General features: G+C 42.3%; 1 protein-coding gene across 1 annotated transcript; it reads right to left on the minus strand.

Annotated features, from left to right (window-relative positions):
- Positions 1-474: 474 nt before the first annotated feature.
- LOC149330617 (uncharacterized) lies at positions 475-19,434 on the minus strand. Its single transcript, XM_089561249.1, has 13 exons — positions 19,294-19,434; positions 16,720-16,773; positions 11,201-11,387; positions 10,906-11,094; positions 10,747-10,815; positions 10,522-10,590; positions 9,015-9,128; positions 7,754-7,822; positions 7,326-7,352; positions 5,846-6,051; positions 4,041-4,200; positions 3,251-3,352; positions 475-1,040 (listed from the first exon to the last, which is right to left on the minus strand). Exons 3-13 carry the CDS (start codon positions 11,385-11,387, stop codon positions 1,027-1,029), a joined length of 1,206 nt encoding a protein of 401 aa, XP_089417375.1. The 5' UTR covers positions 16,720-16,773; positions 19,294-19,434; the 3' UTR covers positions 475-1,026.
- Positions 19,435-25,131: the final 5,697 nt, after the last annotated feature.

Below are 25,131 nucleotides of genomic sequence, written 5' to 3' on the forward strand. Positions count from 1 at the left end.
TTGTGCACTGATTCTAGATATGTCATTCAATGTCATGTAAAACGATTCCTTGAGCACTTTTGCAATTTTCATGCAAGTATTTTGGGAAAAGTTTAGCAGAAAATTTGCTGCAGGAAACTCGCTGAAATGCATGCCATTGGGTTCTCTTGGCACCAAGGAATGCAGTAAGGGTAAAATTATTGTCCTGGCTGTCATAGAACTTGAGTTATGGGATACTGAAGCTGCTACTTCAGAAACGGGAATACACACTTTTCTTCTCATTTCTAAAGCGACAAATTCAAAACTCTATAACTCAAGTTCTGTGATAGCCAGGATGACAATTTTACCCTTATTGTATTCCTTGGTGTCAAGAGAGCCCAATGGCATGCATTTCAGTGAGTTTCCTGCAGCAAATTTTCTGCAAAACTTTTCCCAAAATACTTGCATAAAAATTGCACAAGTGCTCAAGGAATTGTTTTACACGAAATTAAATGACATATCTAGAATCAGCGCACAAAATGATATGTGGCCTGAAAATTTCATAACTGTGACTCCATTAATAAAAATTTTTTTTTCAAGACCAGGGTCCCCCCTTAACGAAGGTTTTCTTTTCCTTCTCAAAAGCAACTGAATTATTGTGTAGAAATATTGCAGTAATAAAACAACACTCTATGAAATGACTAGAAAATTTTGCAGAGCAAAATACAGCTGATATATTAAATATAAAATGACTAGAGAAGTTTTCAAAGGAACACTTTTGTTCTTTGAAATAAAAAGCCAGATAAAAATATCCAGTAGCTGTAAGCAAACACTGTCTACTGTGCAGTGGGTTGCAGTGCACGTTCTGTGCGTAGTGACGGCAAGCAAAGCTCCTGCTATATCCCTCAGCTGCCCGCTGGGAAAAGATTAAGAAATGGCAACAAAGAAGTATAAAATTAAGTGAGTATTGCAGACTGGATCCTTGAGGTTGCCCCCCAATGGAGGCCAGTGAGATGACTGCAGAACTACATGAGGTAGGGTGAACTTCGTTCCTTCTCCTCTTCGTTTTTAGTTTTGCTCCCCTGAAATGTGAAAACAAGAGTACTATGGTTAGAAAAGCATGCGTGAAAATACCAACCAGTGTCAAAATACATATGTACACGAGCTATAGAGCCTGTGAGCTAACCCTCATAATGCACTGCTGTAGGTAAACTTGTTTGCCAGGCCTGGCTAAGAACACTCCACATTTTTATGCTCTGTGCATTGCAGTGCTCCCAGATGAAACTAAATTTACCAGTCTGGCCTTCCTAGCAGCATAACTGCACCATATACATACAAAACAAAGTGAACAAGCGCTGAGGGGGGAACCTCAGTCGGCTTAGTCAATATTTCAGCAGAAAGGACTTGTCTTCGCCCAGATGAAGACGTGTCCGCTGATCAAAACATTGGCTAAGCATAATAAGGTTCCTCCCTCAACCATTGCTCACTTTGTTTTGTGCTGTCAAGAATCCCATTCTCCTGCCCTGTGCCAAGGACCATGAATGATGTGATATACTATCAAACAGCAGAAAGAATACTATGTCTGCTCTTGCTGCAGTTCAAACATACATACTCACACAAGGCAACAACACTTTTCATCTAATTCAATGACCACAAATGGGGCAAGGAGAGGTAAATAATTCAACTGCTGTGGCTATGCTAGTGTTTGTCCTTGTACCATTTCTAGTGCATCCACTTATTCAGTAGAATGATCCATACTGACACTATACAAAATAAAGCGATTAGAGTTGACTGTAATCACCTAAGCTTGAAAGGACTGATAATATGAGTTAGGCAGGGTTCATGCTAAAGGTAGCCTTATAAGTGCAGTTTATGCTGATGGGATAAAAGCTTCAGTGTGCATAATCCAGAATTAAGTAAGTTATTACCAAGAGTTCACTGCACCATTCATGAAACTCCACAGGTCTGAACTAAGCTGCGGTGGCCACTAACTTCAAAACCTTAGAATTTCCATTCATGTAGAGGCAAAAATATTGAAGACACAATTATCATACCTCATAAAAGCACTGCTTTAGGAAATTACTATGAACTTCTGAATAACGTTAGCAACCTTGGATTTTCTATCACTGTGTTTCAGTTTACTGCCATCACCATGCATCAGAGATTTTGATCCAAGCCTAGACAAAATTTTTATTTTCTTTTCACATCAAATCTATTGAAGATAGTTTGCACTGCAGTTTATCAGTAGTTGCAATTTTGGCTTACTTTTATGTGCAAATTACTGCTGTCTTTTTCTGCAGTAGGACCATACTATCTTTTTGTACAACGAACGCAACTTTATCACATATTCTAAATGGCTTAATATTGGAGATGTGCAGTTGTCTCCTGACTGGGGTTTTTTCATGTAGCTAAATTGTGGAATATACTAGTAATCAATCCAGTATCACCTTGCCGAGCGCTGCCAATGGATTCAATGGGCTCTGTTAGAGTTAAGCTGCCTTTAATGCCACTTTCGGTTAATACACCATTAAGAGCTTCAAAAAAGTGATTCATTACAGCACCAACCTCTTAATGCATTTTACAGCATACGCTTGCTTTGAATCAGCTGCAGTTGCAAAAAAGAGTTTATCAGTATGGGCTTGAAAAGCACTAACTATAATAGAACCAACTCCAATTTATCAAAGCAGAATATGGACCAAACCACTGCCTATGGTCTTGCTTAAGGTTGTACACACAACATTATGTATAAATATATAGCTCAGACAAAAATTTTGCATTAAATGAACTCTAATCCAGTGACAATGCCATTTGTGATTTTTGTTTGACATCGAATGACACATTCATTGCTGAGAAATATCGAAGTCACAGCTGCTTTATTGCTTCCTGCCACTCTGGCACAAACTTGTGATGCCGCTGATGGAATCGGGTGACATGCGTTTGCTTTGCTTCATATACCACGTTTAGTATTTCTATGTTCATTTGTGATGAAAGTGCACCAGCTGTTGTAAACTGAAAGCTGTCTTAATATTCTGAAACATAACTGTTCATTTCCTCTTCTATGAAAAAAAAAACCTAACCAGACGTCACCTCTGTTTAGATGTAGAAAAGGTGTGCGGTAGCAATATCCATCACTGATCAATTTTTTAGGATATAAAAGTTCTGTCCTCAGTCACAGTAACATCTTTTTCATTAAAACTGGCAAACCAAATCAAGCCTAATTTTAATTCGTCCTCAACACCCCTTTAAGTTGATATGCTGTACAGACAGCACTGGCAGCTGATAACAATGTCACCTTTTCGAACTCGTGATGGTGCATGGCGAAGCCAGGACTTCATGGCCTCTTCTACCTCAAACGCGGTAGCCATTGAAAACTTCCTGTTTGCACGTACAGCACCTGAAAAACAAAACAAATTAACGCCATGCAAATTAGTACCTCCTAGAAAATTATGTAAAAATACTTTTAACGTGATCTATATGACAACTGCTGTGAAGCAGCAACGTGTATGCAACATCACTAGCGGGACAGTGGACGAGATGGTGGTGTTACAGGAAGATTTAGATTGATCCAGCTTACGCTGCACATAATACGTGACAAAGGCCAGTATCAGCCATTGCCTGCCTTCCTCTTCCACCACAAGAAAATTTTTGTGTGGTGCAATATGCAGATTGGCTACAGTATTGCAAAATTTTAAAATCCCACTACTATATAAGTTTCCCAGACCATGCCACTGCAACAATGTACAGAAAGAAACATATTTAAAGGTGTTTGTCTAGAACACTAAACCAACTTTTTTTTTTTAAATTCGTACTGGTGTACACAAACCAAAGAAGAATCTATATCTGTGAATATTTGTCTCCTGTGATTTCTCAGCACGCTAGGAAGTTACTAACAGGGAGTGCTGACCAGCCAAACAGTCTTATGCTAATAAGTTATTTGCACACTACATGAAATGTACAGCACTTCACCGGACTAGCTGAAAGTTGTATAATTTAAGCCATGTAGCATATAACATGCAAGGATGCTATCACAGCAAGGGACTCTGGCTGTAAAATACAGATAGGATAACTGGAATGTCACTTACGCAAAATGACACTTGACAGGGTCAGCAATGAAAAAGCGTTTTTTCCTTTTTGGCCTAGCCAACTAAATTCAGTGGCAACAGTGTCAGCAATCATATGCTTGAGCATCCGCCTGACCGTGGCTGGTATGTTGCCCCCACCAAACCTTGCAAGCTCTGCAACCTATAAAATAAATGGGAGGGACATACAACAAGGACTTAGCTTCAAAATTTCCAGTATAAAACAAGAATTCTAGAACACTTTACCTCAGTATATTATGCATGATAAATGCACTCTAAATAATCAAGGCTGATAATAAATTTTACCATTTTAAAAAATTTTGTTTCCTGCAACTAAAAATCCTTTCAGATATCATAAGCTCATTCTTTGCTGATCTCTGTTCTAATGCAGTTCCAAGTTACGTCATGTTCAAAGACAAAGAAGACCACACAGAATATAAGATATTGAAATGAACCAGTACATGTGTAAGTTATGGTGTAACACTAGCCAGGCCTTTCATCAGTAAAATATTGTTACACCCACACTCGATTTACAAATAATAACTCAGGTAGGAAGTGGACTTTTCGATTTAAACTAAAAAAAAACAAAGCGATTAAAAGTATGCTGAAAACCCAATTACCTTTTTTCAGTTAAAACCCAATTTTCAAAAATTGGGTTTTAATGAAAAAAGGTAATTATTCTTGACGTGCACTCTGCAGCCAACTGGAAGTTCGAGTAGGATTTACACTCAGGCACAATAGAGAAATAACGTCCGGAAGCCAGGGGTGCGATGAGACTGTACCATTTGATTTGGTTTTGGTTTGGTTAATGGGGGTTTAACGTCCCAAAGCTACTCAGACTATGAGGGACGCCGTAGTGGAGGGCTCCGGAAATTTCCACCACCTGGGGTTCTTTAACGTGCACTGACATCGCACAGTAGACGGACCTCTGGAATTTCGCCTCCATCGATATACGACCGCCGCGGCCGGGATTGAACCGAGCGCCATAACCACTGAGCCACCGCGGCGACTGTGTACCGTTTGATTAAGTAGCAAAGTTGTGCATTCAAGGAATCACTCCGCTGCATAACAAGCATCTGCAGACTAGAGGGCTTCACATCGCCGTAAAGTGTGTGAAAGCATAGAGCTGTTAACCGTCATCCCCACTTAGGACAGTTACTTGGTCACACATATGTCTCCATTGCATGTAAGGACGCTCGAAACCATGCTTAAATGTCAAGTGTTTTGGCTACCATGACGGCTGGTAGTTTCATCACTGCTGTCACCACACAGATCATGTGATTCCTACACGCTTGCTCAATAGCCCGACTGACCGACCGGCCGACAGACCTTCCAATTGTGGTTTTGTTCAATAGCTCTATCCTTTAACTTCTGTTAATTTTTTAACTGACGACAGCATTTCTTTCCTCAATTAAGCACTGCTGTGTTGACCAATAATTAATGACCAGTATTGCATTAATTAGTAGAAAACTGAATATCCAGGTTGACAAAGAAGTCGATAAACTTGAGACTTGACTGCACAAGAATACCACAATGCATCACTGAAAAAAAAATATCGGCAATTCATGTATAAAAATTAACATTTGCCGGAGAAAAAAAATTTCAACTGTTCTGAAATAGGCACTGAAAAATGTCCACCAAATTTTCAAAAAAATAAAAATGGAATTGTTCAACTTGACCAAACCAACTACACACGGGCTTGCTGTAAGCAGGCATGTTTGCCTTCCACACAGATTCAGTTACACTGTTGATAAACATCTGTATACCAATCCTCCCCACTAGCATAGTTATATATAGTGAAATTCTACCAGCTGCTCCTGCTTGCTTGTCGTTAAACTTGAGTCAAATTTTTTTAGTTCGTCCAGGGACTCGAACGGCTGTAGAATGAGGTCGGGCTTCTGGTTGTTGTCCTCAAGAGGCCTTCTCGACTCCATCAGAGTGTTCAGTTGGTCCGACATGTGATCGACACGAATCCGTAAGATGTGGAGAATGCGGAGCACATTTTTCCGGAAGACTGAAAGAAATATAGAAAACGTAAATTACATGAACAAGTTTACAGGGCTAAAGTTAAGTGCTACTGAAAATGAAATGAGCCCATAATGCCGAATGTTCAAAGAAAGATGCCTCATTGATCCATGCTTTTCTTTAATGTGCATGATTGCACAAGCAGGTATTTGCATGATGACTGGGACTAGAAAATGGGATTCAAGCTGCAGTGTGTCATTCAAAGAAGAAAAGAAAAATTGCTGCCTCATATGAAAAAAACTTGCTTCAGGTGGAGAAATGCAGCATGCACAGTACAACGCGAGAACTTTTCCGCATGTGCCATGTGTGAGCTCCATAACATTGCCCTTACATGCAGAAAGGTTTACTTTGGCCAAACAGGCCAGCGTATTAATGATAGGTGGCGAGAACACTGTTTCGTTAGTTTCCACTGAAAGAGCACATCTACCTCACCACCGTTGACAGTGTGGATATTATCCACTGTTCAGCAATGTTAGCATTCTCGAAAGAGGTAAGGGCAGAGAGAATGCAAACATCTAGAGGCCTATTACATCAGAATGCAGTGCAGTAACTGTAGCAGTATGCTGCCACGCTGCCTGTTAAAAAAGGAGTCTGCTTTTTTTCTACACGGTTAGCAACAGATTTGCTGTATGCTTTTTCCCACCACCGTTTCGATGTTGTCTTTGCTGTTATTGGTTGCTCTGCAGATGGCACCTGTTAGCCTTGCTCAGGAATGCATTCTGCCATAAGGCACAGTTCGTAACCAATCTCACTTTGTGTGCCTCTCTTTTCTGATCCATATTTTTTTAGTGGTATTCCCTACAAGAAATGGCTGCACACAGATATAGGTTTGAACTAATGCAAAATATTATAGCAAGTCATGTTATCTTAAATGCACAACAAATCTTTGTTAGTGACTATGATGCCACCAGACGAGAAAAGAAGCTTGAATACCACAGATCAAGCAGTAAAAGCGCAGAGAAAATATATGCAGTTCATCACTGCAAAGGCCTGATTTCGCTAAAGCACAAGCAGCCACTTGTGCTAGTAAGTGTGTTAACTGCCAGATTACACTGATTGCAGTGAAATTAAAATAAATCAAGCAACATGCAAATCCCAGAAGTGCAACAGTAACAAACACATGAAGTGACTCCTATGTTCTCTGTATACCACTTTCACACATTGGAAAACAGTGCAAAAATTCAGAAGCTACAATTTTTTTCATTGGGGTATTCAAGCTCCCCTCTCAAAAAATGAGTATGTCAGCAAGTAGCGGCAGCTTACCATTTTCCTGTACTTCCAGTTCGCTTGCTGCAAAAACAACAGGTTTTCTTTTCTTGTGTCAAAACATTAAAATATACAAAAAAAAAATCACATTTGTTTCTGCAATTTCTGTGCCAAAACCTCAAATGCTGTAGAATAAAATGTAAAGCAAATACATATTCTGCTACTAAACTTAATCTCTCAGAAAAAATGAGATATCTTGTTAGATGCTTCATCATTCACCGTGCATTACACCAAATAAATATTTCGCTACGATAAATATGCAGATTTATGCAAACTGCATCCTAGCTAAAGGCGTAACATCCACTATACCTACAGCATGACCACGTAACACCAGTGACCAAAATCTTGCATCTTTACATCAATCCTTTGAATTGTTAAGACAATTGGCTAACAACCACAAACCACCTGTAATTGCCCATCCATACCTGATTCTGATCGTAAAGCTGGCGGAGACTGTTGTTCCATGAAACTAAAGGAAGCCTCTGAAGAGGTACCTAAAAAAAGTGGGCAAAAACTGCAATTTCAGAAAATTACGATGGAGAATTTACAGCTTGTCAACAAACTACATTAAACAAAAAAAAAAACTGTCGTCTTCACAATTTTTTTTTATACAAAGCAAAGGAGTATTCCTCTATCGTTACCATCCTTGGTTTTGCAAAAGAAGAAATAAAGTCATGAAATTTTACTAACCACCAATTTAAAGTAAGAGCATAAATTACACAAAAATCACTTCATAATCAGGCACTCTTAAAACTCAGTGCATTACAACAATACTGCACGATTAAATACACTGTCTCAGTCTGTAAGAGTAAAAGAAACTGACAATGACACAATGCCCAACTTTCTGCCTCAACAATAACTGTCATGCCTACTCTATACTGCTCTAATGCTTATGCCATCCTTAATAAGAGCCACATAAAGGAAACTCAGACACTGTAGTCACGCCTTGCAACCCAGCTTAAGCCTGCACAAGAGTTTTCACCCTCAATGAAAATTTCTGAAAATTTTCTCTGGTGGTTAAATGTTTAGGGGAAACCCCAAAGGTGGAGTAGATTTGTAATAAGGGAGTAATTACTCATTGACATCCACCCGAGCGCAGCCACACGGCTACAAAGGAAGGCTATACAGCTTTCTCAGGAACTTCGTAGTTAAAGAAAAATTCGTCCTTCTCTGGACCAGGATGAATTTTTCTTTAACTATGAAGTTTCTGAGAAAGCGCTTCCTTTGTAGCCATATGGCTGCACTTCAAAATTTTGTCTCATCTGCAATTTATTGAATGGCATTTCTTCAAAACTTCTGCACATCAAATTTTTCCATACAAATACATTTGTATACTTGGGACAATGAAATTTCATACACACATGACAAGCATGCTCAAGATTACTTAGGTGGCAGTATTATATTATACTGAAGATGAATAGATAATACAAAGATGACTACGCACTTCTCCCATGGCAGACCTCAAGCTGATCTAAGCCAAACAAAAGTTAAAGCGACATCTCTGAAGATACCTTCTGTAAACAAACCCTGCCTTAAAATATATAAGCTCAAATAGATGAAGGACCCAAGCAGTTTGATCTTCACTGGAAACAACAGAACCCAAAAAAATACATTCGAATTCATGCATGCAGAAATATTCTGACGTATGTGTCACTGATTGTGAACAGTTATGAGACTGTGGCATACTTGTGTGATTGCCATGAAATGATGGCTCTCTGTGTAACACTTGCAGCAGCCTCCTGCTATGCTGCTGAGATGCAGGTGCTGAATCAAAGCTTCGTGGTAGCTCAGAGACATTGTCTGCAATATTATAAATATTGAACAAAAGGTTAGCAGGGACTGAATTGACGTGATTTTAGTAAGGCATATGGAAAGCAATCTACTCGAAATATATGCCCTTGCTTTTCCCGAAATTGCTGACAAGAAATGTGATCTATACTGCTGAAAGGCATGAGTTTGTAAACAATGAATTTCAAGTGGTGTAAACATACCTAAAAGTTCTAATCTGCTGTCTTGGGAAAAATATTCTTACTAATGATTTTTGCACTGCACTGTTCTTAGAGGGACAGAACACAGAATTTTAAAGATCCAATCTTTTTATCAGTACAACGGAAAGCTCGCTCGCTAAGGTGCTGTATTCCGCAACGGTTTTATTGGGAACGTAGGTAATTTTAACTGAGAATTTTTGAGTCAATGCATATGCCTGTTTTCAAATATCCTGATGCTGGAAACCATGAACAGCGAGCGCGGTGGTGACTGCACATCGGCAAAAGTGCTGCAGCAAAAACTAATGTAAATCTCACCCACCAGACAGTACAAAGATATTTTTAGTATATGGAGTAGCGTTCATCTCAGTTTCTATACCCAAAACTGTTACGGCACCGTGATTTATGTCGCATCGATGAAAGTTTTAGAAAGTTTTAGTAGACCGTGGTTGCATCATGATCATCAGCCTGACTACACCCACTGCAGGGCAAAGGCCTCTCCCACGTCTTTCCAATTAACCCTGTCCTTTGTCAGTTGCCGGCACCGTGTCCCCGCGAACTTCTTAATCTCATCCGCCCGCCTAACTATGCCGCCCCCTGCTGCGCCTGCCTTCTCTTGGAATCCACTCCGTTACCCTTAAGGACCAGCGGTTATCTGGCCTTCGCTTTACATGCCCTGCCCAAGACCATTCCATCCAAAAAATTTAAAACACTGCGGCGCTGTCTAGTTAAAAAAGCTAAAAGGGGCCCAGTCTAAGATGCTAAGGGCACACTGGAAGGAGTGTAAAGTACAATAAAACACGACGAACGCTCCTGAATGATGAAAAAAAAAAAAAAAACGCTTACACTTAAACAAATAAGTGATGTTTTACCAAGATGCGGTTGGTTTGGTTTGGTTTGTGGAGTTTAACGTCCCAAAGCGACTAAGGCTATGACAGACGCCGTAGTGGAGGGCGGTCACGTGGTGGACTACAGTGATAATGGCAGGTTTCACCACAAGATGGCTTTTTATGAAATTTTCAGTGCCAGATTAGTTATAAATCCTCATTTCTTTGATATTGCAGTGCTCAATTCTTAGTCTGAGCCATGATATTTTCATTCCTGCCATAATCTCATGCAAGATTCGGTGAGTGTTCTGTCCCTTTAAAAACAATGATGTGAATGAATTTGATTTTTTTTTTGATGAATTTGAATGAATTTTTTCTTACCTTCATCCAAAAAATTATGTGGACTGTTCACGGTGCATGCCTCTACAACACGAAAGCCACTTGGCTCATCTGCAATGAGTACATCAATGTAGAAAAATCATTTTACTGCTTCAGAAATTAACTGCATTGCTTTTCATAAAAAGATTACGAGGGTCATAACTTGTAATAAAAAAATTAACACTTTTTCACCCTATACTTATCTTGACATTGACAAAAACAGTGTACCTGAAATTGACTCCAGAGCTGATATGGGCCGAGAGTTCGTTGTGACCACAGCCACGTTTTCAGGAGAACCTGAATCGCAGATACAAATTTAGACCGCGTACGTGGATAGCCAACCTTGAACTTCAAACCAAAATGTGCAGTGTGGGAAAGAATGCTTACGTTTCTTAGCGGTGAAGCTCCTTGGTGGTGGTGGTGGCTCAGCGTAGTCATCATCAGTGTCGGAGGCATACACATGCCTTCGGTGAATTTTCCTGCGCTTTCGTGTGCCTTCATTAGTTTCACTTTCTGTATTCAAATCTGATGTGTACTGGGCCATGTCCAATTTCCTTCTAGCACTGTTGTAGCAGGCTGAAAATAAAATGGGAAGTGAATAATGGAAGAAAGCAAGGCCATAGGTGTTAACAGCGAACATTTACATTTCATGAGGTATTATGAAGAGCCCCAGTTTTCATACCAAATATGCCTTTGACTTCGATGGCATGCATTTGCCAAGAGAGATCAGGGTCAGCGTTCCTACTGGCCATTCGTGCAGCAGTGTCTCCACTTCCTGGAGGCCAAGCACATTTTTCTTCGTCAATCCATTTGCAAGGCACAACTGCGACCGAGTTTGACTCCAGAAAATGAACAACAGCAAACGCCATCTGTAAAATACAAAAACCAAACAGTGCATGACTTCTAATTATCGTTATCGCATTATAAACTGTGGGCTGGTGGTACCTTACTGTAAGTTTAATGCAAAAGTCCCTGAACTTTGTCTTGCATGCTTTCATTGCTACACTTTTGATGTATAAAAGAAATCGTGCTCAGTAAGTTTTCATAAAATTTCTTCATTAATCATTTGTTTTTTCTAAACTTTAACCTTCAAATGATATTTTTTTCAGAACCAGGGATGCAGAATGCAATAATTACAAGCTCAAGAAAGCTCCTTTATGATATACCCTCAAATTAAGTAAGCAATAATTAATTTGCAGATCAAAACTGCATTTTCAATGTTTCCACCATCTAGACTACGTTAAGAATGGTAGGCTAAATTTATTTTCATTATGAAGTTATCTTTTGTTTTCTTTTTAGAATGTAGAAAACAAAAGCCAACATGTATGATGAAAAAACCATTAGATATAGTGGTTTTGTACATGAAGGCACAGAAAAGCGCTCAAAATTCCTAATACATCCTGTGCCATGCGTACAACAATTCTCATACTGCTACCCCCTTTTACATAGTTGGAAACTAAAATGACTGTGCTGATTGTATACTCTACCTGCATCAAACAAGCCGGTGTAATAATGCTTCAGTGAGGCAATCTCCATTCTTACAAAGGACTACTGCTTTAAAATTCATTTTCGGCATTTTGCCCCGTTGACTGCCCATTGCTCGTAGCATCCTGATCTTCCATTCTGGCTGTCTGCTGCCCTTTCCTCATTATCATTTCTTTTTCGCCTGAATCTTCGCTGAGTTCTTGCAGTTGGTTTCATCCCTTGCTATTATTGCATGGCCAAGTATATCCTCTTCAATTTGCACAGATGAAAAACACCTTGTGTCGCAATGCTCTTTTGCCAAAGATGCCCTCCCACCATTAAAATTCATCATCATCAAATGATCATGTGTCGTCGATGTTCCTTTCCCAAATATTTAGAGTCTGGTATAACCTTGGTTCTGCAGAGGGCTTCCGATATCCAAATGTAGTCTTTATGCATCCAATTGGTCACAGCAATAAGGCTTTCTGTTCATTTGGGGTCTATCTATGCTATCCAGTACATTACTGCTCATGCCACATGTCGCAGAGGCAATACGACATACTCCTCAAAATCTCTTACTGGCCCTTGATGCACTGGTAACCTAACCAGCTTTCTCACATTTTTGAGTGGCCAGCACTTTAATGGTGACAAGTGTGAAACCTTGTGCACTCCTAACAATACAGAACTAAAAGGCTTGGTAAAAAGATGTTCTGTATTGCAGTATTGCTGACCAATAATGCACGGCTGATCATCATTCCTCTGAAAAGCAAAGTTCAGCGCTACTACTATGCTGTCATCAACAAGACAACAACAGTCTTCCTTATTGACTGCCAGAGTAAATGCAGGAAACTTTGCCTGCCAGTACTGTGGTGGTCTGCAATCTTCAGGCAGTGGTCCATTACTGTGTTCATCACAAAAGGTAACTTCAGTGTGCGGATGGAAAATGCGAGCAGCAAGAAACAGTTGCTCATGCACTCGATTGCAGATTTGCTGCAGATGTTGGTTGCGCTTCCGGAGCATTTTTTTCAAGAGCTGAAAATTGTTTTCAAATGTAAAGGCACTGAACGAATCCAATGCTCCATGAATTTCCACATCCTTAGCCAAGTGGATGAGGCAGTGAATGTTGTGTGATGCATGTTCAGGCCCATAAAGATCACAAAAGGTCCTCACAAAGTATACGAGTAGCTCATGTGCATACTGTGACTGACTGCAGCTCAGTTCCTCGTCTACAAGTATGGAAATGGCACAGTGCAGGGTAAGAAAGTTGACATACTGAGGGTAAGGTAAAATACCGCTCAGTAGCATCGGTCCTGTGTACAGGAGAAACAACCGCAGCTCAACAGCTTTCCATCTGTCCAAGTCTTCGAGGCCTCTGGGCTTTCGAGAAAATTCTCTAGGAATGTAGCTTTTCAAAGTTAGACTGAGAGATGATATCAACTGTCTGTCTTTCAAAGCAATGCGAGTATCTGGTGGCCCACTAATCCAAAGACTGAGGAGCTTCTTCATTACGCCCAGGCATACTAGATGCATATAGTCCAAGGGCACATTTTTTATGACATCAAATGGGAGCTGCAATAGCACAGATGTTCCATGGTGGTGCTCCAAGTCACATTGTGCTCGAAATGACTCATCTGTGCGGAGTGGTGCATCAAGGTTGGGGAATGCCATCCTGCCATTTATGTACTCACCTTGCACTGTACATTTTGGGCAGCTGGAATAGCCTGCATGCCCTTTTGTGACGAACACGAAGGATCGTGCAGGAGCATCACAAACAATCTGATCAAGAGAGACACGAAGTCTGCGTTTCTTTAGAATGATACCTTTTTCAATGAGCTCTTTTGCTTCATCCACAAATTTTCTGAGGAAGTCATTAGCAGAATCCGGCTTTGAAAGGCCAGCATAGGCTCCAACAACAAATGGTGGAATTTTGTTGCTTGTGTTTCTCACAGCACACTGAATGGCCCAAATTTGAGTAGTAGAGCTCTTCGATACCGGTAGACCATCTACATTAACTGCTAATTTCAACACCTCAGGAAGATCTTCAGTTGTTCTCAGTGCTGTCTGGAGTCCATACTTTAAACCGATGTGACAGTACTGGCCTGGATGCATGTCTGTGATTGTGAGTTGCCCTCTTGCTGAACGCGGGGTCTGCAGGAGACAGCGAGCATCTTTGGGCAATTCAGAATGGCAAGGATGTAGTCTCAGCAATTTCAAAAGGTCACTAAGGGCAACGTGGGTGATGTTGTTCTTGAGGGCCCAGTTCCTGAGACCAGTTTGTAGGCTGTCTTCATTTTCTTCCTCCTTGGAGCCAGATGGCTGTTCAGAGATATCATTCGAGGAGTGCTCTTGTGTAGGACAATGCAGTGGGTCACATTCATGATATGGACTTTCGACACCAATGATTTCAGGCAGAAGAAGGTCTTCTTGTGAACCATTCATTGTCATGTCACTACTGTGTGCCCTTAAGTCGTCATCTATAATAGGAAGTGCCCTTTCACATGAATTGCTCTGCAATGCGATAGGTGGAGAATAAGAAGGCTCTTGTGGACATTCTGTTTCTGCATAGCTTCTGGATGAACTCGGAGAAACATGGACACAACTAGATGAACCAGTGGATGCCTCATTGCACTGGCTACTGTGTCCTTCTGCTCTCAAGAGCCGGGATACTTGTTTGTAAGCTGCGCTTGGGTACTTTGAGTTCATTGCTGCAGATAGTCCTATGTATTAATCATAATTCCAGAGTCTCAATTTCAAACATCGCTTGCATCTTCAGAATCGCTATTGAGAATTGAAGATATGCAATGGGTATGACTGGATGAGAGCTGCACAGAAAAAAAAAAAAAGAGAAATGGCCATCTAAGAGTTTGTTCAATACATGCTGACCTTATGTCCTTAACGTAAGTGTAGAAATCAATTACATAAAATAAAGCAAGAAAAATTTTTGTGCCAGCTGAAGAAGAGAACGAGCTTTCTTGCTGTGTTCAGGTCACCAAGCTGCGGGTAGTATGCGTTTTGTGCCAGGGCTAGTTCCCAGAGGGATGCCTGAAGATGGTTTTGTCAAGAATAATAAAAACTTATTTGTGCGCTAATCAGTTATGCTATTGAAAATTCAAATTATGTGTCTTATGAGGGGGCTCTACTCACACCTAATATGGACTTATACACGATAATATACAGCAGTAAAAAGGAGTTTTTGTGCTGCTTTGTCTAAGTTTCCGTTCAACTGCTCTGTCATGCGCAGTTATAATTATGTAAACTTTCACTACATTCACAAAGCTACGATGGGAAGCTGGAAGGAGTTACTAGTGTAAGACAGAGGCATCCAGCTAACCATATGCAGGATGAAACTATCAATATGAGCACTATATATCTAGGGCCCTTTGTTTCCAGGTTTTATTTCTTGTAGAATTCTGGGGATGACAATTCGGCACTATTTTTTAGCTCAATTAAGTTTGCGTACATATCCAGCTATTCAGCAAAATTTTCCGTAATTAAAGATTTTTAGAAACCTTTTTTTTTGCACCAAAGGAGAATTTACTATAAGCTCTTGTTTTCGTCCACAACACAATATGTCCTAATTCTTGCTCAATATATCACAAACATGGAAGTGGCAAGTTGCATTGAAAAACTGTTTACTAAACCAATTTTTTTTCTCGTCACCTGTTACAATTACTTTTTTTGTGTGTATACTAACAATCTCCTACACAGCACCTTGTACACAGTAAAAACAGTCATTCAACATCAAAACAACAACAACAAGTGGCCATTTTAACATTCAAGTGCCCTGCAGCAGGCCCTCATTAATCTGAACAGCATTTAATACAATTACACAGATTAAATGCCTGGTCAATACTCTTGTTTTAGCCTATCATTTCAAAAAAGTGGGTCTCAAATGCATCTCTCAAATTAAGCCATATCATGAATAACAAGCGTCGAATGAGGTATAAGATAACCAGTTGAATAAAAACACTCCTCTGAACTCCTCTGGAAACACCACAGGATATCCGCTACTTTTCATATGGTGCCTTCAGTTCTGCGTAGAAAAACATACATTCTCGACATGTTCTTTCTTTTCTGTATATATCATAGTGAGAAAATGATTTCCTTACCATTGTGTATTTTCTAAAAGGCCTATTTTTGGGCAGAAAACACATTTAACCCAACTCTTAAGAAATATGTTTGGGGTGCAAGAATGGGAAAAATCGTGTTTTAATCGAAAATGAAGGAGTATACAATTAATGGCCATCCAGCTCTTCTTAACAGTAATATTTATATTTATAAATATTTATATTTATAACGCACCAAAACAGTTTCACGGAATTAGTGATATGCTTCAGAGTTGCATTCATTCTCTTCATCATGATCAGGGCCAACACAAATTGCAATGATCTACAAACAATGCAGGTGGCATAATTACCTAGAATATAGATTCCAGCTGTACTACCCCCCATCCAGTTAACTCTGCAGAGCATTTTGTAACAGTAGTAAGTCGTGATGGCATATACTTTTTCTTATTTTGATAGCCATATATTGTGGTAGGCCTGACCGGGAACAATCAAATCATAAGTATCTGGCCCTCCCAGCTTCTATGGAAATTAATCAACATTTACCCCCCCCCCCCCCCCCCCCCCCCATTTCCCTTCATCAATCCCACAAGAAATGTAGGCTGCATTCGGCTCTAGGCTGTTGCACCATGTTGTATGCTCTGCAGTGAGAATATGTGGCACGCGTACTCACAGTCAACACACTTGTAACCCTCTCCTGCTTGGGCAGCACTGCTGTCTGCAGTATCTGAAAATGAATAAATAAATAAATGGAGCTAGATAGGGTCGCCTTTTAGCAGAAGCACCGATGTTTGGGCCAGTTCATGCTGACACATAATAGTAGAATTTCGCAGCACGCACAGGACGGGACTAAGATAGCAAACAAGCACGACAGGACGAGTGCTACACTTCCAGCTGATACTTTACTGAAAAAACCAAAGCTTAAATGAGCACTAAAGAGGATTCTGAGCTCTTCTTTTTATCACGGGAACTCGATCTACATGCTCTGAGCATTTTTAGAAAATTTAAATTATTTTCCTGTACGGCCGATTTCCATGTTAAATCGGATTAAACATCCCAGCTCCCACCCCTTTTTTTTAACTGACCTCCAAGAGCAGGAGTTAACCAATGCGTGGAGTGCTTTAAAGCCAGTTGCATGGCGACTTCGCTTTCGCTTTTATTAAGGCGAAAGCCTTTAAGCACTCATACTCGCAGCCATGACTCTCTCCGTCCGTCCGCTACATCTGAAGTGAAAGTCGTAACTAGTCATTACTGCGCACAGTTATGACTAAGTATACTCATTAACTAGTCATGAATAGTTAGATAACTAGTCATCACCCAATCATGACCAGTTAGTCATCAAATAATTAGTCATGAATAACTATTAATTTACTAATCATTAACTAATTAGCCATGACTAGCCAATCCAAGTTGCCCCACAGCTGCCTCCTGTGTGCCTACGGCCGTCGTCTCGTTGGTGGCAAGTATAGAGAATTTTAGTAAGATACAACTTAAAAAAAACAGCAGTTGCTAACACTGGGCCGTGGTCCGCGGCATCCTGTATTACTCTGCTGGCCAATCGCAACTGTAAACGAGATCAGCTTTTTAATGTTTTACTATATCAAACAATCCACGTATCAAAATTGTTGAGCTCATAATTTTTTTTCTTGTGCTAAGCTTCTTGTTTACGTAACAAGAAACGTTTAAGCAGTGCACTACTTTTTCGTCGCGGAGGAATTCTGTGCGTGGAGGCTGAATGTGGGCGGAGCTTCACTGCAGACTTTACTTGTAGCCGACTATAGTTCACTTTAGTGGCAAGGCTTTCGCCTCGCGCAAAGTGCCCCCTGAATTTTTTTTTTTAGGTATTCAAGAAATAGTTTCAGTCGAAGATAACATAGCCGCAAATTAGCCCGCAGAAATAAAAATACGCGCGGATTATTTTCTTTCGAAGACCACTCCGCGTATTATGATTATATTAATTATTATTAACTATAATTACACATATACTATACTATACGAGTAACTCCGCCGATGGCAGAGCAGCGAGCCGCCACTCGACTGGCTGAGAGGCACTCCACGCGTTCTCCTCCTGCTCTCGGAGGTCAGTTCAAAAAAAAAAAGAGGGGGTCGGCCGCACAGGACAATAATTAAAAGTTCCTTGGAGCGTGTGGATCGAGCTCCTGCGGTAAAAAAGGGCTCGGAATACTCTTTAGTGCACCTTTAAGTACGGTCCTGCAATTCGTCTAAAGGAAATCAATCTCAGTTTTCCATAAATGCCATTTCATTATATCATTATGTAATGCCTTCGGGCCTTTAAGGGAACAATAAATGAAATGAAATTCGCAGCACTGTGCTACCTGACACAATGACTCCCTGCTAGTCTGATATGGCATGCCTATAACTTCTCTTTCTACCTGATCAATTTGGTTTATCGAAACAGGGGTTCGAGAAACGACCGCACGCCTCGCTTGAACGCGGTGTGTGGTGCATGCCCGACTGCAATAAGAAAAAGTGAATAGTTTTCATTCCACGTTTCATGCCAGCGCTTCTATCCATTCGCCATGGCCACATAGGGCCAGTGTAAGGGAAGCTGTTGTGGAACTTTCGTTCCACAATAGAAAAGAAAAAGTAACATTCCCAATAGCCCGCGGTCAGCGTAATGCGAAAACCAGGTATCTGGCATGATTCACAAACCGAAATAATTAAGAACGCCTAGGCTACGACTCAACATCAACAGCATGAACAGTTACAAAAGTAGCGCGCGTACTAGCTGTAAAAATACTGTTCTTTGAACGATAACTGTGGTTTGTCGCCAAACGCAACAGCCGCGCGGCAATCCCAGCTCGCCGTTACCTTGAGAGCTAGGAATTTTACATAAGAACCATGCCAGGCACCTCACCGAAAACTATGACAGAACAAAGCGTTAGGACTGATGCTTGGGCGAGTTGGTATGCCATGTTCAAGAACAGCGCGAAAAGACAAGGGCCACGGGAAGATACTCAAAGACCAACGCTGTCTTTGAGTATCTTCCTGTGGTCCTTGTCTTTTCGCGCTGTTCTTCTTGAACATAAGCGTGCCACGAGACGCAAATGAGTCTCGCATCGACCGCGGGAAGTAATTCCGGAATTGGCGCCCAAATGCCGCTTGGCGCCAAAATGAACCGCGCGGCGAGCTGCGCCGACCGCCGGCTCGAGGATGTCACGCATAGAGTTAATATAACCAATGTCACGTTCGCATCACTTTTGCAAGATAATATACCTATACATACCTAGGCAAACGTTGGAAAAGCACCACTTGCAGGGCTGTCCTGATGGCTAAAAACCGCACACCTCGCATCACACAGACACGCGCCCGAAGGAAGACTGACATGCATACACATGCGCATGTGCTCTAGCGCAACGCCGCTCACTTAAACGTTTGAAACAACTGCTGTTTTTTAATGAATTAAAGTTGTGAATATAAATTTAACTTATTAAATAACATAGTTTAGTTAGCTTTAAATCAAAATAATTGTGCCAATTTTATTTTTGCAGTTATTAAAACTAATTAAGGACTTCATTAAGGTTTAACCGAACTTTAAACAAATGTCGGCCACTATGGGGCTTCTGCGTCATACACACGTCACAGGGCGTTTGCTTCGTTTTTCTTGAAAAGTATTGGTCCCGTATGGTCCCGTACATCACCTTTTTGGGACTAATATGAGCTGTTTTTTTTCATTGGTAAATTTACTCTCAGCATTCAGTGCCAGAATGACTTTTCTAGAACATTGCTGGGCCCTAACTTGGTTTTATTTGTCAATTTATGTCCCGCTAAGATTTCTGAAAAACATTGTTTGTCTGTCACTATGGGACCTGGACATTCCATCCTTTTTGGGAGTTTGTGGGGAGGTTTTGTGTTTGTTGGGCAGTTAGCAACAAGCTTTATGCTCACTGGCAGTGCAGTCCAAACTATACTCCGCGACGTCTTTTCTTTGCATTGAAGGCAAGGCTACAAAGCCGAAGCACGCCTTCTCTTCCGACGTGGCATATAAAGCCCAGAATGCGGTTATTAGTTTCCGCTTAAAACATACTGTCAGAAGCATTTCTTATTCAAGGCATAACTTAGTTCCAATGCATTATGAAAGTTAGTGCTTCGCGGAAAAAATGGTTTCTTCGAAAGAACGAGTTGCTTAGGCGCGTCCGCTTTCAAAAAGCTTACATAGATGGCGCCAGTTCCCCGCGGTGACGACCCAAACCGTGCCCACAGGCCACCGCACCTCTTTCCAGCAAATATTTATTCCCTCCCTCAACCCGCACTGAAGACAGCGTTCATGGCAAAGCAGAGCCCCACGCTGCAATCACAGGCGTCTCTCTGCACACTACTGTATACACATGCCGGAATGTACAGAGGGCAAAACGCGTGTCTAGAACATGTTCTGAGCGTGTTTCGGGCTCAACACAGGATGACTAGCGATAAGATTTGGTTAAAAATCGTCTGGATGTAAACATGTGGAGTTAAACTCATAGAATTCCATCGTCAATTTTTGCCTTCTTGGTTGCAGCAGCTTTGGGAGCTGCGGCACACACAGTTTGGTTGTTCTAGGCATGTGTTCTGCCCTCTGTTCTTTTGTACCAGAACATTTTAAACAAAAGGTCGTTCCACAACAATGACTTCACGCCCTGTTGTTAACCGGGACCTGCATTCATAAGAAGCGCATCTGGCAGCGCACTTAGAATGGTGGCCCACGCGCCCGCGTTCTTGGGGTCGTCCATCTGCATCCCACTGAGGAAACGAACGGCAGGGGATCAACAGCCAGAGACGCCACATTTGTAAGCAAGATACGTGCATTTGCGAGCCTTTTAAAATGGCATGCTACGGCTGTATATGGTGACGTCATTTGCGTTGCTCTTGTTCAAGCAAGGCTAGTCCTAACGCATGACTCACTGCAGCTGCGTAACCTGTCATTTTCTCGAGCCCTTCGGCGCAAGCTCGCAACTAAAGAAGCAGGCTAGTTCTAACGCATGAAGCGTTAGAAACAGCCTGCTTCTTGCATTAGGAGCCCCCGCCTTAAATAAACGACAGGTTGCAGCTGTCATGCTGCGCTTTTAAGGCATTCGTTAACCGTCATCAAAATTAGTTGTCAGTTATTATTTACGTATACCTCGATTCTTCATTTTATGCACAAAAATGATCAATACTTCCGGTTGTGGTGAACACATCAAGAGCTGATCTGGCGTTCTCTTCGCCTACCCGACGACGTGCTTCGAACGCTGGAGCAGCGCATGCAAACAGGCATCCATCAGTCAACCACCAAAAAAGTGCAAAAGCTGGCCCGGAGATCGCAGGGGGAGCAAAGGTACCCAGTGACTGGGCCTTCGCCATCCGTCACCAGGCGAGCCCCGTCTCGAACAACCGCCACGCCGTCGGCCCCCGTGCCAAACCTTTGCACTATTGTGTTGAAAATAGCGTATTAAGGCCCTTTTTTTCTTTCTTCGCATGACGTTCCTCTTACGTGGAAGCCGCGCTGGCTAGCAAAAATCTCAGCCGCACTACCGGTACAACCGCAACCTCAAATTTTCAAATACAATTTTCTGGGAAATAAATGCGCCTTTTGCTGCCCGAAAAACACCAGCATAGACAGGGAAGCCATAGAGTCAATTTTCAAAAAGAACAAAAACTCGATGAAGTTGTCCGCAGAGTTCCTTTTAAAGTCTTGCGGCTGCACAAGCCCGTCGGCACGACTACACTGCATGAGCCAGAGCGAAGCAGACCCACAGATCGCTGAAGCCGTTTCAAAGAGTTTCCGTTCTCTCCTTCATGTGTATCCCGACGTTCTCATTCCAAACTGCCTTCTGGTCGAGAAACGAACCTACCGATATGAACTGCTTGAGCTAAATCGCGGTCCATACTGTGCCACAGTATATTTACGGTGGAAATGACTATCATTGACGTGGCTCTGTTAAGATGTACTGAAAAAGGGCCGCACCTTTCAATTCACTCTTGGCGAATAGTTAGTCCTATCCTGTTGACCAAATAACCGTGATGAGTTTAAGGTTTCCACCTCACCTTCAGCGAACTGGAAACTGCGGACAATATCCTGATGTGCCAGTCGCACACCGCTGCCGAAGTATCCACAAGGCTTTGGCACAAGCGTTGTCTTTTTACCATTTGAAGCACCAGCTGTCTCGCTCTGTGTCTCTCTCTATTCATCACCGAAGTTCTGCCTTGTTTCTGTGCCTTGTGCTGAGTCCAGGACAAGTGACTACAACCTCCTTGCCCGACAGTTCATGCACGCTTCTTTGTGTTTGACCGGCTGACTAGTCGTGGACACCTTAGTGGCTTTTTTTTTTTCGTCCATGAAATTAATGTCGTAGTAAGTTAAGTTAACCGGGACTTCCTCTCCGAACGCTGAAACGTGCCTCCCTTTACACACTACGTGTCCTCCACGTAGCCAGAATAAATATTTTGCCCTGGAATGAAGACAATACAAGGCTTCTGAAAGTGTTAGAACAGGAAATGCCAGAAAACCGTGAGCGCAAAGCACATTTTCAAACGGGTTATCCGCTCCTTTCTGAGCATCTAAACATTGTTGCAGTTGCATTCCGGCATTCATAATGTAACCTGCTCCCCGCGGTACTATAGCACTCCGAACTGCTATAGTACTCCTCATGTTCTGAAGGCAGAGTTTCTTTCCGTTTCCAACCATAGGTATTTACCCTGACCAATATGGTAGTGCGCGCGAGAGCAGCTTACTCCCTTTTTCACTCCTATATAGGCTAAGTCGTGTTCATAGTATAGCCTTTCTCCCCGCTGTCTGTTCTTTGTGCGAAAGCAATACTTTACTGAGATACCTGCACTAATAAAACGAATATTCCCGCGACAGGGTTTCGAACCCCCGGCGACGCGAACCGATCAGGTTCGCTGGCCTCTGCACGAAAGCACTAGGCTATGGCTGCATCCGATCACGCCTCGTGTTGTTGTTGTTGCCTTAGTGGCATGGCACATACCCACGACGTGGGATAGGTGCAGTGAGGAGATCCAGAAGAAGTGGGCAAATTGGTGCCAAGCTAATGGCTTTCCGTTTGGTAATAAATCAGAATAATTAATGAGGAAAGCAAAAAAACATAACAAAGGAAGAGATCAAAGATGTCAATACTTATAAATTCGTGAAAGCTCTTTTACATGCTGGAATTTTGGATACAGTTAGCAAGGGAATGTGCCGGTAGCTATTATGTAATTGTGGAGGTATTTGCAAAATTGATGTAATGCAAAACATCTGACTCTAGCTCCGAAGGAGAGAAGAAGCGGGACCGACAAAGTGAGTCCCAACTTTGTAATTGGAATTTCTAGGTACGTCCATCTCTGATGTGCAAACCTCCGGCAACGGACTCTCAAGGCTCCAATGTTTCTACTTCTCCACAATCCGCGAAGGTTTGTGGGACTGAAATCTACATAAGTAAAGATTAAATCCGGGGATCCTGCACCGCATGAGAGTCATCGCTACCTCCTCTGCCACGCGTTAACAGCAACACACTCTCACGCTGCGCATTGCTCGTCGCCGTCTTCATCAACTTCCTTCTGTACGCAAAAGTGACGAAAGAAAAGGAAACGCGCATAACTGGCTTCCTGGATCAGTGGACACCTCTATCTCGCTTTTAACTACGTGGTGGTAGTGAGATGTGCGCTGCTTGCGTTTACGTTAATACCTTCTTGGCAGAAGTGGGGCACTGCAGCAATAGGTCACCCCGACGTTCATTGGGTTCATTGGCGTTGGCAACGTTGTAGACCCGTTGTTGTTGACGCGAAAAAAGGCACATAACTGGCTCCTGGGGTAATGGACACCTCAACCGTGCTTTCAGGTACGTGGCGGGGGTGTCCACCTGCTAAAAACTGCGAAAGCAGTTTTTTCCAAGCTCCGATGACAAGCTAGGAGTCGACCACTGTTGCGCTTTCGAGAAATAATAGACGACTGCAAAGCTTGGCACCCACGGTACCCTCTTCTTTGCGGCAAAGGGGCTGTCGAAGGCAGACGAGTGCGTTCTGCGGCAGGTCCAGACCAAGACCTTCTGGTGTCCGGCCCAGGCTGCTCGCTACGACCCGACCGCGAAGCCCGAGTGTCCACATTGTGAAGAAAGCCGTAGCTCTCTATCCCACATGGGGGGAGTATGCCACTGTAATCCCCGCTTCCCTCCCTGTCCTACCCCACTGAGAGTCTTGGGAGGCCTTCCTCTTCTGGTGCTCGGCAGTCGGAGCCCAAGCGGCCCTTGCCCGCCGTCGCTATTTTTGCACTGTGGAGAAATAGCGACAGCTTTTCACTTGGTGTGGACATTCCAATTCAGACCTGCCATAGACAGACTTCCTAATCCCAATACGGAGCAGTGGGAGTCTATTCTGCACAGCAAGGACCCCGACCAGCAAAGAGGACTGGTTCGCAGGACCCACGCGGCGGCGCAGGCCGCTGGGCTGCCGGTATAGGCGGACCACCCAAGACTGCGATAATTGCCAATCTTCAAATAAAGTTTTCAATAAATCAATTGCCCGCCGTGCTCGCGAGGCGTCTTGCGCTTGCGGCGGTTGGGACCAGGGCTGCTGACCAACTGAGGCCGGTATTCTCCATCTTCGGCGGCCCGCGTTCTTTGTGTCAGCAAAAATGATTATTCAGCGAAGCTCTATATTCCGTGCTCAGCAATGCTGAACCACAAGAATTTTTGTGCTGCTTTATTAAGCGGCTTTCGGCATTCTTGGGTACGCTCGCAGCGCTACTTTCTTTTCTATTTCGACTGAAATTGTCCGTTCACGGCGACATAGCGTAACACTAGAATGCGCGTAAATACATACCCAGCTATGGTTGTGCGGGTCCGGCAGTGTGTCGCACTTTAGCTTTTAAGAAAATACCTGCCTTTATTTTCGGTAAAAATGAATTGTTTTTCATAATCTAACGCTAGCCTAACAGTCGAACCTGTCTTAATTTTCCCCTTTAGTGTTCCTTTCAGAACAGCAATTATATAGAAGGTGGCACCTTTCGTAATGTGCTGTCATTTACGAACTGAAAAAAAAAAAGTCGCCGTGGTTCAACTCAGCTGAGAGAGAATATACCGAGAGAAAGCTTTGTTAAGCATGGTTACAC

The sequence above is a fragment of the Amblyomma mixtum genome, chromosome 9, assembly GCF_055824585.1.
Source record: "Amblyomma mixtum isolate Tamu chromosome 9, ASM5582458v1, whole genome shotgun sequence".
NCBI classification, from domain to species: domain Eukaryota; kingdom Metazoa; phylum Arthropoda; class Arachnida; order Ixodida; family Ixodidae; genus Amblyomma; species Amblyomma mixtum.

Excerpts from the sequence above, each read along its gene's own strand:
- LOC149330617 (XM_089561249.1), bottom strand. The coding sequence starts at position 11,387 with ATGGCGTTTGCTGTTGTTCATTTTCTGGAGTCAAACTCGGTCGCAGTT. Across the intron at positions 10,591-10,746 it reads AGCTCTGGAGTCAATTTCAG|ATGAGCCAAGTGGCTTTCGT; the intron begins GTACACTGTTTT and ends TACTCATTGCAG. Across the intron at positions 7,353-7,753 it reads AGCTTTACGATCAGAATCAG|CAAGCGAACTGGAAGTACAG; the intron begins GTATGGATGGGC and ends TTGTTTTTGCAG.